The sequence below is a fragment of the Channa argus genome, chromosome 7 (genome assembly GCF_033026475.1).
Source record: "Channa argus isolate prfri chromosome 7, Channa argus male v1.0, whole genome shotgun sequence".
Taxonomy (NCBI): domain Eukaryota; kingdom Metazoa; phylum Chordata; class Actinopteri; order Anabantiformes; family Channidae; genus Channa; species Channa argus.
In genome coordinates, this window is record NC_090203.1 from 4,607,410 (window position 1) to 4,622,190 (window position 14,781).

General features: G+C 42.0%; 1 protein-coding gene across 4 annotated transcripts in view; it reads left to right on the forward strand.

The window, feature by feature from the left end:
• Positions 1-2,634: 2,634 nt before the first annotated feature.
• The window catches only part of znf385d (zinc finger protein 385D), a 70,935-nt gene continuing 58,788 nt past the window's right edge, over positions 2,635-14,781 (forward strand). Inside the window, exons 1-2 of one of the 4 annotated variants that reach the window (XM_067509166.1) lie at positions 2,635-2,917; positions 10,113-10,255. In XM_067509166.1, the coding sequence (XP_067365267.1) occupies positions 10,120-10,255 (136 nt within the window). In that variant the 5' untranslated portion in view covers positions 2,635-2,917; positions 10,113-10,119. Of the gene's footprint in view, positions 2,918-8,222; positions 8,242-10,112; positions 10,256-14,781 lie in introns of those variants that run through there. The other 3 variants (XM_067509164.1, XM_067509167.1, XM_067509165.1) reach the window with 3 other exon arrangements.

Here is a 14,781-nt window from a genome sequence, read left to right on the forward strand (position 1 = left end):
CATGCACTTACCGTAAGTAACTGTATTACTGTCAGCTTGCTGCCGTAATCACATTTGTTTTTACAGCCATGTAAACAAGAAACCTAGTTTCCATAACCGAGGTTGGCGATTAGAGAAACCTGATTACCCCACTATATTTTTCCTGGAGAGAAGACAGTCAGCGAAAGTATCACTGTGACAGCAGAGTGTGTCCTTGTTTAAAGTAATTTAACTCAAAGTCGGACTAGAATTTAAATAAATTAGCAGCCTCTAGAACTATAAATACATCAGTTTACGAGATGTCTATTTGTAGGCTTCACGTTGTAAAGGAAGAGAAAACTGTGCGAGCTTCTCGCATCGCTAAACACTTAAAAGAATTTAGCTCTCGTTCCAAAATAAAGTTAGAGACACATCACAGAATCTGATTAGTGACCTACAGCAAGTAGACAGAGGTTACTACATAGTCATGGCCACATTATGACCTGCTTTGGTGTTTATAAAATGACTTGGAGGTGCACACTCCAAAATTCAATGCACAGTGAAGATACAATAAAAGTTACAGTAGAACAGTAATACAGATTTGGAAGGTGACAGACAACTTCTAGAAAAATGGTTAAAAAAACTGATCTTTGACACAAAGTAATCTCTATATCTCTTTTTGCGTTGGAGAAAGAAGGAGGCTGTCCTCCTGTAAAAGTCCATTTGTGATTTGTGCCAGAAGGTCAGGAAACCTCCAGTGAGTGATTCAGTGTATAGAGTTCACAGTGGTGGGAGGTCGGGGTATTTTTAATTTTACAAACTTTGGCTTGTTATGGTAACCATGACAACGAAGATAAGAAAATACACAAAGCATAACAGCCCAACGCAATTGTTGCGTTGCTAGACAACCACCAAATCATTGCCATTAGCCTTAGCGCTAAACCAAAGGCCATCTATTAGCATTTATACAAACATTCATAATTTCACTTTTAAGTGAAAAAATTTCACTTTTGTGCTTTTTTCCTGAAGTGCGCAAAATGCTTTACTCTCATTAAAACGGTATTAAAAAAAGCCGCCTCCGTTGTAGGGTTGGTATTACAGCGTGTTCAAAGGCACAAATATGTTTTTGTGAGGAAAATAAATGCAACTCGATTATGTTAACACAATGAGGATTTGGTGATGCAAATATGTTGATACAAAATAAACAAATAAAATGACTTGAAGTTTGTTTGACTACAGTATTATAATCGAATACTATAATTAGTCTTTCTAGTAACAAATAGCGTAAAAAGTTACAAATACAATTTTTAGCAATAAAACTACTTGTTACAATGTTACTGCATAAAAGGTTGAATTAAAATGTGACATTTGATGTTCTTAGTCTTAGTCGCAACCCGTGGATAAACAAAAAAAACCCCAAAAAACTGGATTTTAATCGTTGAAGCAGCTAAACAAGAAACGAAGCGCTAACAAAGTTTTTAGCTGCATACATCATGGATGAAATGTTGCCCATTTCCACCATTGACTCTTGGTCTTTCAGAAAAGTAATCTAAAGATTAATTTAACAAGTTAATTTTAATAAAATAATAGTAACATAAATTCTGAACAGAGTAACAAGTAATACATCACATTGGTTTAATAATACTGTGTATTAAAAAAAAGTGTGTGGTTGTGTTTAGGCAGTCAAAGATTGTAGATCAATTTAAGTGCCACTTTTTCCTAAACTGAACTAAACATATGAGACTCTGGATCATCTGAAACATGACAGTCCTGTGCTTTATGAGTTGGTTTCAATGGCTGTATGTGGTGCTTCATTTAGTAAAAAAACATAAATCATCATCTGATTATGAAACGGCTGCCTGCAGACACTGAAAAGAAATAAGGTTGTTACACTGGTATTAACAACAAACACCTCCGCACATGAGCACAAGTAATTTCTCCATTATCGTGATAAAAATATTGATTACTGCAGCTTTAAAAGCGCCCATAAAGGATTTTGTACCTGCATGTGTGAGAGACTGAAATGGCCCGGTTCCTTGAGACTGCAGGACTTTAATGGTCTGCTTCCCACATGTTGCCCAATTTCCAACATAACCTGATTTCAACCAGCAACCTGCCTGCTTTTTTTTTCTATGTGTGTGTGTAAACTTGTTGAGTGGAGACGAGAGAATGATGAGACAAAAAGGACACGTGATGGAAGGCAGTGAGAGAAAATGAAAACAAAACTGCAAAGCTATTTACAGAGGTAGAAACAGGCGCAGAGATAAGGAAGACAAAACAAAGTGAGGGGGAGCAGTCAGGATAAAGGGGGGGAAAAAACGGTGGGGTGGAGATAGAAGCAGGGGAAGGGGAATAAGATCAAATAAAGGAGAGACAGCGGGGGAAAGCAAGGAGTGTGAGAGAGCGAGAGAGGCTTGGTTGACACATAAAACAAAGATGAGAGAGACACACAGAGAGAGAGAGACAGAGAGAGAATGAGAGAGACAGAGAGAGAGACAGAGAGAGAGAGAGAGAGAGAGAGAGAGAGGCTGTTGCTGGAAAACGTAGACAGACACCTCGAAGAGAGAAAAGCAAGAAGCCAAGGGATCCAGCATGTGCAGGGGCCAGCGAGGAGGAGGAAGACGGAGGACGAGGAGGAGGAGGGAGGGGAAGAGCTAAAGAGGAGGGGAGTGGAAGAGAGAGGCAGGGGAGGACCAGTACGAGTAGAGAGAGAGAGAGAGAGAGAGAGGCAGATACAGAGGTCTACAGACAGCAGCGGCGTGCAGAGTGCAGCGTGCAGGCTGGCCACTGAAAGCTGCCGTTGGACCGAACACACATGCACAGACACACACACCCCTGAGGAGTGTATGAGACATGCCCAGGCTGCTGTCCATGGACACATACACAGTGGCAGGGCACCAGAGAGGACACACAACAGACCCCCGAGCTTGAGGAGCTATGGAGAGCAGCATGTTCTTTGGTGAGTTTGAATTTGTATATTTCTCTGTAGTGTTTCCTCATGCATGTGTGTGTGTGTGTGCGCGTGTGTGTGCAGTAAGCTGAGCATAAATGTGTGTGTTCCCACTTGGTTTGGACACAAAAAGCATGAAGAGAAGAAATGCTGCTTTCCATTTAAGGAAAAGCACATGAAGTTACACACCTAGGAGAGCTGCTTTTATGTGTGTGTGTGTGCGCGTGTGTGTATACTGCATGTGCTTTATGATAGTCAAAAGCAAAGTGTGTGTGCGTGTGTGTCTACACCCCCTCTCCTACATGTAAATGTGTTTCCGCCCGCCTGTTACTTGTCGTGGAAACTAAAAATGAGGGATATAAGAAAAGAAGGAGAACAAAGCGTGAGGTTGCAAACCGAGAGATCTTCAAATGTTGAACGAACCTGCTCAGCAGGTTGCCCCCTGCCTCGCGCTCATGCTCTGGTGTTGGTGAAATAAATCCCAGGCTGTTGAGCTGCTGGGTATCCAAGTTTTGGCTTTGACCGTGGCTGTTTGATCAGCTGACTGTCCATCGGAATCCAAATAGGATCAGAGTTGCCAGCATTGAGGGCCACTTGATATTCTGTGTAGGACATTTAGAGGAATCGAACCAAAGGCCCCGGCCATTAGTTTTTATGGAGGACGGTGGAGGAGGCTTAGGAAGACTTAATGCACGAGCTGCTTCTCGTCAAGTGCTCTTCTCACGGCTGGCTTACAGTCACATCTGAGGAATAATTACGGAGGGATCTGGAGTTGTGAGGGGGTAATTTGTTAAATGAAAGACTCTTTTTTTTTTTATCCCAGGGATTAAAGCGATCTGAAGTTACAGACCGTGGCTTGTAAGAGTGAGAGGATTTTCTCTTGTTATGCCATACACAGAGAAGGGAGGGCAGAGTAAGAAGGACAAGAGAATTGGGAGCCCATAAATGAATAAGCTGTCAGTGCCGAGGCAGCTCGAGCTCGGTCGGTCAGGTGTGAAGCTGCCGGAAAGCAAAGAGAAAAATAAAGGTGGTGCGGGTTTGGTTGGATGGCTGAGTTTGGAATTTGGCCCTGTTTAACCCAAGAGCACAAGAAACGAAAGCGGAGAAGAACAGTTGCAGTTCTTATCAAATGAAGAGGACGAACCAAGCGCGTCCAAAATTCTCAGTGTAAAACAACAACAACAAGAAAAAAAAAACCCCACTAAGGAGTAAAGGTCACTGCTTGTGTACAACTTGTTTCAGCGTTTACAAATCTGTGAGTGAGAGCACGATGCCGCAGCTCAGAGAAAAATAGATGGTATCTCGTGAAAGATTAATGACACTTTTTGTTCTCAAGCTCCACGTTGCTTCCATTTAACTGGGACGCGGTTATGGCTTAAGTGATTTATATCAGGTGACTTATCATGAGAAGAGTCGCTGAGCGGTCTTGACCTCTATGAAAGAATAAAAACCTAAAACAAATGTCCACATCCATCCGAAACCGGGGCGGCAAAAGAACTCCCACCCACCCGGCAAATGCGTCTTGAGTGAGCTGCAATCACACCAGCTATAAGTGCTGTTGAGTCGGAGGCCCGGGAGGAAATCTGTTTGCTGTGTCTGTCTTTGCGGTCGACGTTTAGTAGCACGTAAATGTCTTTTTGGTTAACCTCAGATTACAGAGCGCACGGGAGATGATTGTTGGAACCGATTCAGAGACAGCTGTGTTTATTAGTGAGCTACAGGCCTGACAGCAGCCAGAGCTACAGTATGCTAATCTGAAGGGGATGGAGGCACCGTCTGTTCCGTGTGTGTGTGCCGCCCGCTTGCTGAGATTTATGGAATTCCATAGGAATACGGCGCTTATTCTGGGAGAGGTTAATTGGAAAATCTGTGCCTTGGAAATTAGAAGAACGTTTTAAAAATCCACACTTTGTACTCGCTTTGCTTCCGACTGATCTCAGACCCCAACATGTTAGGGGTCACAGAACACAATCAGTGAAGTCCATGAAAACACAAAGGCATTAATCACATCTGGAACGTCGACGGCATACAAATGACCTCCAGTGGAATTCAAATTTATCTAATGGCTGGATTTTTATTTGCAGAAGGAAATGGAGTTTTTATTGTGAGGCTCTCTGGACAGATTTTATCGGAGCAGTAGCAGCAGCAGGGTTCAGGACACTAAGAGGAGGAGGAAGGTGGACGAGAGCGGTACAAGATGATTAATTATTAATGTCAGTCTGCGTCCTCCAGACATCGCTTTTACTCTCTCCCTCTCTTGACATATTGCCGCAGGAGTAAAATGCTTGAGCCCAAATAAGTGAATCTTTCGGAAAGGGCACAGCGGAAGACGGCGGGAGTCTGATGCACGCCACGAAACAGTAGCCATAAAAAAAACATCTCGTCCAACGAGCTGCTCCGAACATCACACGCTCTTACAGTATGTGCTGCATCATTAAACGCAGCCTCAAAGGGAATCGCTAAACAAAGGCCAGTGTGTAAAAACGTTCATCAATTCTGATCTGTTTCAAATGTTTCCACGAGTCCGAGCTCATCTCAGTTCAAGATCGTTACACTTCTGGGCCACAACAGGCAGAGAAAAAAAGAATCTCCAAGCGTGTGTCAACTGGTTTGTGCTAATTTGGTTGGTTAAAGAGTAATAAAGGAAGACGTTACACGGGCTTTAGTCGGTTTTTGGCCGTGTGAAAGATGAGCTCCAATTCACAAAACCAAAACAAAAAGCGAACTTAATCGCCTACATTTCCAATGTTTTTACATCGATGTAGGTTCTGTGATGGTCGCATGTCCAGCAGAGACAATAACATAAATTTGGCCTCACGCTTCACTTCTAGTTTGTCCAACTTTAAAACAGTAAAGATGCTACAGGGATGTCAAACCAAAACAAAGAGCTAAAAGAGGCTAAAATGTCCCATATTACAAGTGTATTTAGCACAGCTGGGTCATAATTTTCAACTAACCATCACCTTTCCCACCACAGTGAACGATTTCATCTATTGGTGATATACAAAGAAATGCAGTGATTGCAGCTTTATGTTTATGTCAAAATCCTTACTTCAGGTTTTGTGTAATAATCACTGTGCAGAAAGGAGGAGGAGTCAACGTGAACATCTAGTTCGTTTCAGGGTTGTTGCAGACGGAAAGCTCGGCCTGCTCACAGCCTGAAATAAAAGTCTGTGGCCAAATTTTACATAGACAAACATTTCCCAGCAGCACATGGTGTCAGCGAGTGCACAGGATCTCAGAGTAAGAAGTTTCATTTATAGAGCGGGTAATTCGGACAATAGTTTCATTTCATTTGTTTGGTTTTTGAATTGATTTTTATTATCTCGATAATAGACCTAGCAGAAAAAAATACAGTGCAAGAGCAGGCAGAGGTTTCATTCTGCCTGACTCAGCCTGCTCACACCGTCTTCTGCTTGTTATTTTAATGACAGTCACCTGCTGACCTTTCAGTGTGGAGTGACTCCTCTGAGCGACTCGCGATGAAAAGTTGATGACGGTGTCAGCTGCTGAGATTCCGCTCACCTGGGCCCTGTACTCAAAATTTAGAGGCTGTCAGCAGAACTCAAATATTAGCACTTTTTATTTATTTATTTATTTTTTAGTCAAACTTAGCTCAAACATTGACACTTTTACCAAAGCAAACATTTACAGACGTGCACGTCTGCCGGAGTCTCCTTCAGCTGCTTTCTGCCGTAGTGCTGGAGTGGGTTGATGAGCCTGTCGAGGTTAAAGTTCAGTTTATCAGCCTTGGGCCTCCTTTTCTGTCCTTCCTGGTGGTGATAAATGATCAATCTTACGATAGCGGAAACAGTGACCTTTGCTGCAGACTGGAATGTGCTTTTGTGTGGACATGTTTTTTACAAGAGGTCACGAATGAAAACTGAAGTCAGGTAGACTCCCTGTCCAGAGAGAACGCTCCGGTTCAAGTACAAATATGTGGTGACTAATGGCTTTGAAGGTTCAGCCTAGAACGTGTCAACTTTTGGATGGATTTTATTGTTAACTATTACTTAGCACTTTACCTACAGTACTTATACTTCACAGATCACCTCTTATTATAAGAGGCATTGATAAGTACTTTATTAGCTGTACCTGTTGTAATGATGGCATATAACAGCAGCAGAGCTCCAAAGGGTGAACTGAAAAACTGTAGAAGACAAAATCTCACGTCTGCTCTGTTGGTGTAACTAATGATCTCTGTGTGAGGAGAAAACTGGCAGACCTCAGCTGCGGTGGCGCGTCAGATCCAATCTCCTGTCAATCAGAAAGCCCAACACAACCCTATCAAACCAAATTCCCATTTCAGCTTGTCACTCTTCATCTCGCTGCAGCAATGACTCCAAACATCGGCCCCGCTTTGACTGCTCGCGTCGAAGCGCCGTGCGTGTGGAATTGGCTCGGCGCGAGGTGAGGCGTGCTTGCGGGCTGACGTCAAGCCGACATGTCGGGAGGAGGCACGGTTGGATGGTCCTTACAGAAGGATGTGCTTTGTTAAAGACGTGCCTCCACATGAGAGACGGCATGTGTTCCTTTTCCAACAGATGGGAGCGCTCCGGCGACTGCGGGGAGAAGACTGAGAGAAAGGGGGACAGTTTGTGGCTTCTCTCTCTTCTCTTCTATGCTTTATGACTTTTCTTTTTTATCCACCCCTTACCGCTGCCTGGGGACCGGAACGCGGGCAAACCTTGTTTTTATTTGACTCAAGACAGTGGTTTGATACTGGATCTGCCAGCGCTTTAGAGCCGCGCTGGCTCAGAGATCCATTGTTATTAAATGTGCAGCAATAAAAAAATAAAAAATAAAAAATCGTCCCTCTGGTTCTCATTACAGCTTTGCAAAATGGCTTCTTTAATTTCAAATGTGTTGTAGCCCCGTGACAGTTTTCTCTGCCGTTTCTGGTTCGATCCCACTCTGATGAAATCAGCAATTGGTGCTTTATAAAGCGCTCTGCTGGCGTGGCGCGCATGCATGACAATAAAAATTGAAATATTTACTTTTGTTTTGCCTACAGATGTGTGTGCCAGGCCTCTCTTGCCATTGAACCATCTCATAAGACACACTCTGCCGGCTGCAGCCATTCCACATCAGCTATTTGTGGCGGGCAATTTCAGAATGAGAACATCTGTTGCTGAGAGATAAACATCATCGCAGCATCACTCAGTGGTTGTGAGGCTGGTTTTCAGTATATAATTTGGGTCTGATTGGGATTAAAACTGTGAGAGTTAATCTGGAGAACCTACAAGCCCGCAGCCAGTGAATGACAGACGAAGCCTCTGAGCCAATTGACTTCTAATGGAGAGTCTTCAAAAGTGTTGCAGTACCTTACTAAGGTACAAATACTAATCTGAGGAAGTACTCTGTGGCATTATGTAGCTTCATAACAAGAGTATAATTGATAGCAACTAGATCCTCACATTATTGTTATTTCCTAATGTAGCATCTCTTTTATTTTTATTTTGAAATTATTATTTTGGAAATTTCCGAACACACCTCACGGCCTTCATCCACTGAGCTTTGTTTGTAAACCTTGAGTACTTGTTGATGGACCTTGAGTGGACCACTGTCCCTGAACCTCCTGAACAACTTGCACTGAGCAGCTGTCTGATGAAACATGGATGACCTACACTTTGTAGTGTCCCTGAATGCACCTTGCCTGCAAAACACAGCAGACCGGCAGCTTTTGACCGAAGCAAACGCTACGTTGGTGTTTCTTTAATGGGGAAATGGTCCAGTTACAGTCCAGTGACTGCAACTATGTACCATCCTGAGTTTTAGGTACAAATAAATATTGAAGAAATATCAGTTGATTAATTAAGTTGCTGATTAGCATCTGTTGTAATGCAAAAAGGATCAAATCATGTCCACATATCGCATGATAAGATAATTACTGTGACAGGCCCTATTCTGGGTTTTGTTGCACCTTTTCTGGGCCCCCACATGTCCTCTGGTTCACACCTCCACCGTGTTCTCCATAGGGACGTCTTGTTTACAGTGTGGATGCTCTCCACCAAGGAACCGCAAGGTGATGGACCAACGATCAAACACTGTGTGCAGTCGGTGCTCACAGAAATGCAATGTCGTAGTGTCACAGATGCCTTTTAATGCTACTATTACAACAAATATATTTGAAATTCCTGCTACCAAAGTGGCTAGAAGGAGTCACTGTGCTACCTGGAGGCTTGACAGGTGTTAATGTGGAATCCTGTGCATAATGCTCTTGTGAGGATTTAATCTTCAATTTTTTATTTTTTTTTTAATTCAGCCCATGTCACAAATCGGAGTGTGGTTACTTTTTCAAGGGTAATTTACTTAATTACTTTTCTGTAGCTTTGAACCATATTTCTTGGTTTTCTTTAACTAGAATTGGGATTAAAAGTTCAAAAGAAGCTTTCAATTGAATCCTGACTAACTACTTCCATCATAAACACTGGATATTGAGTGTGAAAGCATGAGTAACCCCAACACTGGAAAATAATTAAATAGAAATTATACTATTATAATCAAATGATGCAAATCCCAATGAAATAACACAAATCCCGTGCGTATTCATTTGATCATGGTGGTTCATTGTTGATCTCTGGATCAGTAGCTTTGACAAAATAATCTTAACACAAGGTGTTTGGCTTGCAGACATGGAGCTTTTGAAAGGTCAGGAAAAGCCTTGCAACTGGGCCTTGATTTTTCTGTCAGTGACTGTGGAGGCACGGAAATCCCCAGAATTTCAGACGGGGCATCTTATGAGCCTTAAAAACCTTTTTTTTTTTTTTTTTTACCTTATAAATGATAGAAATACCCTGAAAGGTATTAGATGAAAAGGTCCATGTTTTAATAGCTAAAGCATTAAAACCACCCAAAGTGGGGATCTTGGGGATTTCCATGCTATCGAAAGAGTTACAACCTACTGTACAAACTGCCAAAAATACTTTTTACTCCTGGCATTAATTTAAATCAAATCAACTTGCACTGTAAGTGCTGCAGACTAAGTCAGGAATGTCTGCTTATGTGGCGTTGGTGCTACGTGGTGCTAAAGCACTAAAAGGGAATGTACACAGATAACACGTTACGCAATGCAAAGGGACATGGGAACACAGAGGATGGTGACTATACACACTTTGAATGCAGACTAGAATATTTTGGCTCCGTCGTGTGTCCATGTTGCGGCCTGCATTTCAACATGTTGTCTCTGCTCTCCCTCCTGCAGGTAACACATGTCAGAATGGCCTCATGCCTGCGCTGGTGCGTCCCACCCTGCCTGCCATCCAGACCTCGCTGGGCATGAAACAGTTCCTCCCGTTTCCTTTGGACACAGCCTCGGCGGTCAGCCTTTTCCCAGGTTTCAATACGGTTAGTCTCATCCTCGTCTCTCTGCGTGTCATGTGATCTGCTTTGCTGGCTCTCTGAGGCGGTTTGGCCATTCTGATTGATACCAGTGTTTTTTTTTGGGAGGGGGGGTTTAGCTGCAGGAGTTTTCCCCACATTTAAATTGTTAGGTCTCTTCGTTTGATCTTTGGATTTGTAGATGTTTTTTTTTTATGATGTGCCTCACGGCTACAACATTGAGGTTTAGGTCTGAGTCAGGAAGTTTGGACCTCACACGACCTCATTTGATCGACTTCCTGCACACGTCTTTTTATATAGTTACCCAAGAAGCATCTCATGAAGTTGATGCTTTTAAAGCTTTAATGCAAGAGTTCGAAAGTGGAGGGGCTGTGTTTAATGGTGTTGACACTTCACTTAAGATGAGTGCATCTATCTGTGGGAGAATTGTGTGTTTTTGTTGTGCAAACATTTAGTGGGTACATGACTGAAACTGCACAAGTTCATCTCTTATCGTCTCTATGTTTTTCTATTTGCGCGATACCGTATAATTTCTGTTTGATTTATGCAAATACAGAGTAGTCTTGGTGGAAAAATGTGTGGTTCTTGTGCTCACATTCTCCGGAGTGTTTACATATTGAACTTGGCGATTTATTGACAGCTTTGTCCTTAAGCTCTAAGATCAAAACTCATAAACCGAGAGCAGTTATTTCAGTGTGAGGAATTTGGCTTCTCATCTCCTCATTAACTTCCACATCTGTTCCCTTTTTTTTTTTTTTTAAACTCGAACAGAGAAACATAGTAAGCGTAGAAGATGTTTACTCATCGTCGTCCCACCTGTGCAGTTGTAGTACACCGGCAACTGGTTTTGCATTATATGTCCCATTAGAAACGGATATTTGTTACAGTCCCAGCTATGAAAACCTTTTAGTTGCTTCTTACAAGGGGAATCCTGATGAAAAAAAACAACCTCACGCTCCATGTTTCGGCCATTTGGAGCATTGTGGTTTTAGGATACAGTGTACCACGACTTCCCGAGAGTCACTGTATAGGTTGTGCACAATCTAAAAGAAGCGTCAGTAAACTCTCTATTATGTCTGAAAGTGAACAATGTCATTTGGTAATGTAAGGGATACTTTTAACGTGGAGCGTTAGCATTATATATTTTATAATTATGATTTAGCGCATTGTTACATTGTTGGAGGTCACCTCTTAACTACATAGCTTAACTATAACTTCATAGTTATTATGACTGAGATGTGCCAGAGCTGCATTTTCTGACATAATTTACAGCTGAAAAACGCTAAATGAAACGACATTGCGGTGCATAATATTGCATGATAATGACCTACTGACCCTTCCAGCATGTGGTGAGTGTAGACATGGTGCTGATAACAGATAATGGCCATTAAATGGAACAATCACACCTGGAGCAGGTGAATTATGTTCCTACATTTTCACTTATTTGTTACTATGGTCTTATTGAAAACATCTTAGAAAGTTATTAGGAAATGACAGACTCTGTGTTACATACAGTAGTAATAATTTAATCATTGTCATGGTTGGTCAGTCCTGGCCAAATCCACAGAGATGCTCCAAAATTAAAATCCATCTCAGGCATTTCATGTTTTCAGGTCTAAACGCAGCCAGAAAAGGGCTGCTACTGTGCATAAAAAGCCCTTTCTGCAGCCTAAGCACAGACATTTGGTCATACGATAAACAGGTGGTTGAATTTTGGGAGGAGATTGTGACTCTGTCTCGTTTTGAAGCTTTGAAATTGAACTGAATCTACTAGAAATACACACTATTTCCCCGGCATCAATAAGTGGTGTAAACAGCTTCCTGAAATTCCAGTGGTAGCAAGTGGTTATACAGACCTTATTGGATTTGCAACCAGCGAAGCAATGCTTTTTAAATGGAGCACTCACGCAATGTGCACCGTGCCAGGACTCAGCTGTACACCCGTATGGATCTATTGATTTTCTTTTTGAAAGTAGAAAGTAATTATGCGAAAATATGAGGCCTCACGTGGCTCAAATCAGCAAGGTCATCAAAAAATATGATGACTCATTGAAAAACCCCTTAAAGGTTTTTATTTTTTATTTTTTTAAGTGTCCTATTTTGAATTACAGTGATAGATCAATTTAAAACTTGCTGGAAAGAGATGTTGAATTATGGAGAACAGCTGTATAAGACTGAGAGAAGGCGCAGACATGGACATCACGGAGAAAAGAAAACCCATGGGAAGAAAGAAATTGTTCCTCTACAGAGAGTTTCATGAGAAAGTTCAAGAATACTGCGTCCTTTTTCTTGCCCTGTCTAATCTGTTTTTAACAGACTTCTCTGCAGATAATGAGTAATACACTGGGAAGCCTCCAAATGGTGGAAAGCTGATACTAGATTAACACAAAGTAATCACCTCTTGCTCTCTGGTGCACTGACACACACCATTCTCACTCTTTCAACCCTTCGCCTTTCTCTTCCTCAGACTCTCCCTGTGTTCCTTTTTTTGTCAGTCACTCTCTGAGCTCCTGATTTTCATAATCACCAGCAGAATGTGGTGCAGTTCTTAAACCAGGACTTGGTTCCAGGGGCTTTATAAAATATCCCATACACAAGTTTACTGTCCTACATTTTGCACTGCTGCCCTACACAGAGCCCTTTTTTTTGCAGCGCTTTCAACGCTGGTGTAAGTTCAATTTCAAGGGTGCAACAAAGGAGCCTGTTTGCCAGCCTGTAGGTCTGATCGAGTTTCTTTATGTGTCACACAGTTGTTGGCTTGCTGGATGGGAAAAAATGTTTCACAAATCACATTAACAGTGCTGCAAGAACGGAAATCTCAAACCACCGCCACCTAAAAAAAAGTCTGAGTGTTTTTGTTATAGGTGATCCATGCAGTAAAGAACACTATTTACTTCTGAAATGTGGTGGAGGATAAGTACAAAGATGCAAAAGATATGATCCTACTGTTACCTTCAACTAAACAGCAGTGTCTACCTTCACGTACGACCGGTGGCTTCACTCAGGCAATTCATTAGAAGCTGCAGATCTGACTATAATTGTGCATAAAAACCAAACAGCTGTTCGATTGAGTGCAGCAGATTTAGTGAGTTAGAGATCAAGCCGAAGCGAGTTTCCATCTGTACTCCCTCTGAAAGCGTACACGTCTATCTGCTGAGATGAGGTCATCAGAATTGCTTACGTGCCTCCAGGGCTCAATAAACATTTACTGTACTCTCCCCTTTTTAAAAAAATAGCCCATGATCCTATAGATGATGATGACAGTTCTTCCATTATTGCACTGCAACAGTGAGAACACACAGCGAACACTAGAAGCATTCACATTACTGCATGTCCATTTTTTTTGTTTTTTGTTTTTTTGCAGAAACTAGAAACCAGTCAAAGCGTGTCCACACCTGCGTGAAATGGGACTAATACCAAGTCTCTTGTTGAGCCGTTGTGCAGTCTTGTTGTGGGCTGGGTGACTGACACAGTCAGGAAGTCCGTGGCTGGAGGGAAAAGAAAGGATGTTTGTTTTCTCTCTCTCGCTCCTTCTTTTCGCCCGGTGGGGCACCTCAATACAAGAAGATATTACAGAAACATCTCCCTTCAAGACATTAAAAAACATTTCATGCGTGTAAGTACATGTGGCCTCAATAGACAGGGGTGAAAAGGTCTTTCAGGAGACTCGAGTTCAAAGGCAGTTTTCAGACAAACAGGGGAGGGGAGCGTTGGGAACGTGCTGTTTCATAACACACATGCTTTTATTTCCAGGTGTTGGATATTATGAGTCAACAACTTTCACGAGTTGTCGATTGATTCGAGTTTGGATTTATGCCTCTGTGCAGGGACAGCTGTGGCCGCAGGTATTGTGTCTTCGAGCTGTCTGTCTGTACATCAACACCTTGGAGAATTCCTTCAAATTGGCACAAATGTCCAATAAGACTCGTGGAGGAGTCTGAACAGACATGCATCGAAATTTGATGGCTTGAGTTATAACATCCCTTTAATACACTGTCTATTGTGTTGCTAATCGTTTAATGGGACTACGTTCTGGTAAAAACTTTCTCTATCCATGTGTTGACAGAATCTCTAGACAAAGACGTGACATAATTGGACATTTAAAGTAACTATAATATGCATAATTTGGGGCTTATATATTTTTATACTTTATAAAAATTTATTTTTATACTGACTAAATAGTTTTGGACAATTTGTGCTGTATTTCTTTCTTCAGCTCCTTGTGAAGTGGTTCATTTTAGGTCCTTTCTCTTTAAGTCCACTTGAGTGGTGAGGAATCCCAAAGGATCAGTGCAGAGCACTAAGGCAACATTGGTGTAGTGGCCAGTGGTGCAAATAAAATTGGCTGAAACATCTTATTTTTATAGACAATCCCTGCAAAAGGAGCCGCTATGATGGTGAATACAGTTATGTGGTGTCAAATCATAATTTTTATAAGATTCGGTTCGGTATCTGGTTTTCATTTTGCACCTATGGTTGTGTGTGTGGAGCTGCTTTGTTGACTGATGACTGTTGGCTTTGGCTTTGTTTAA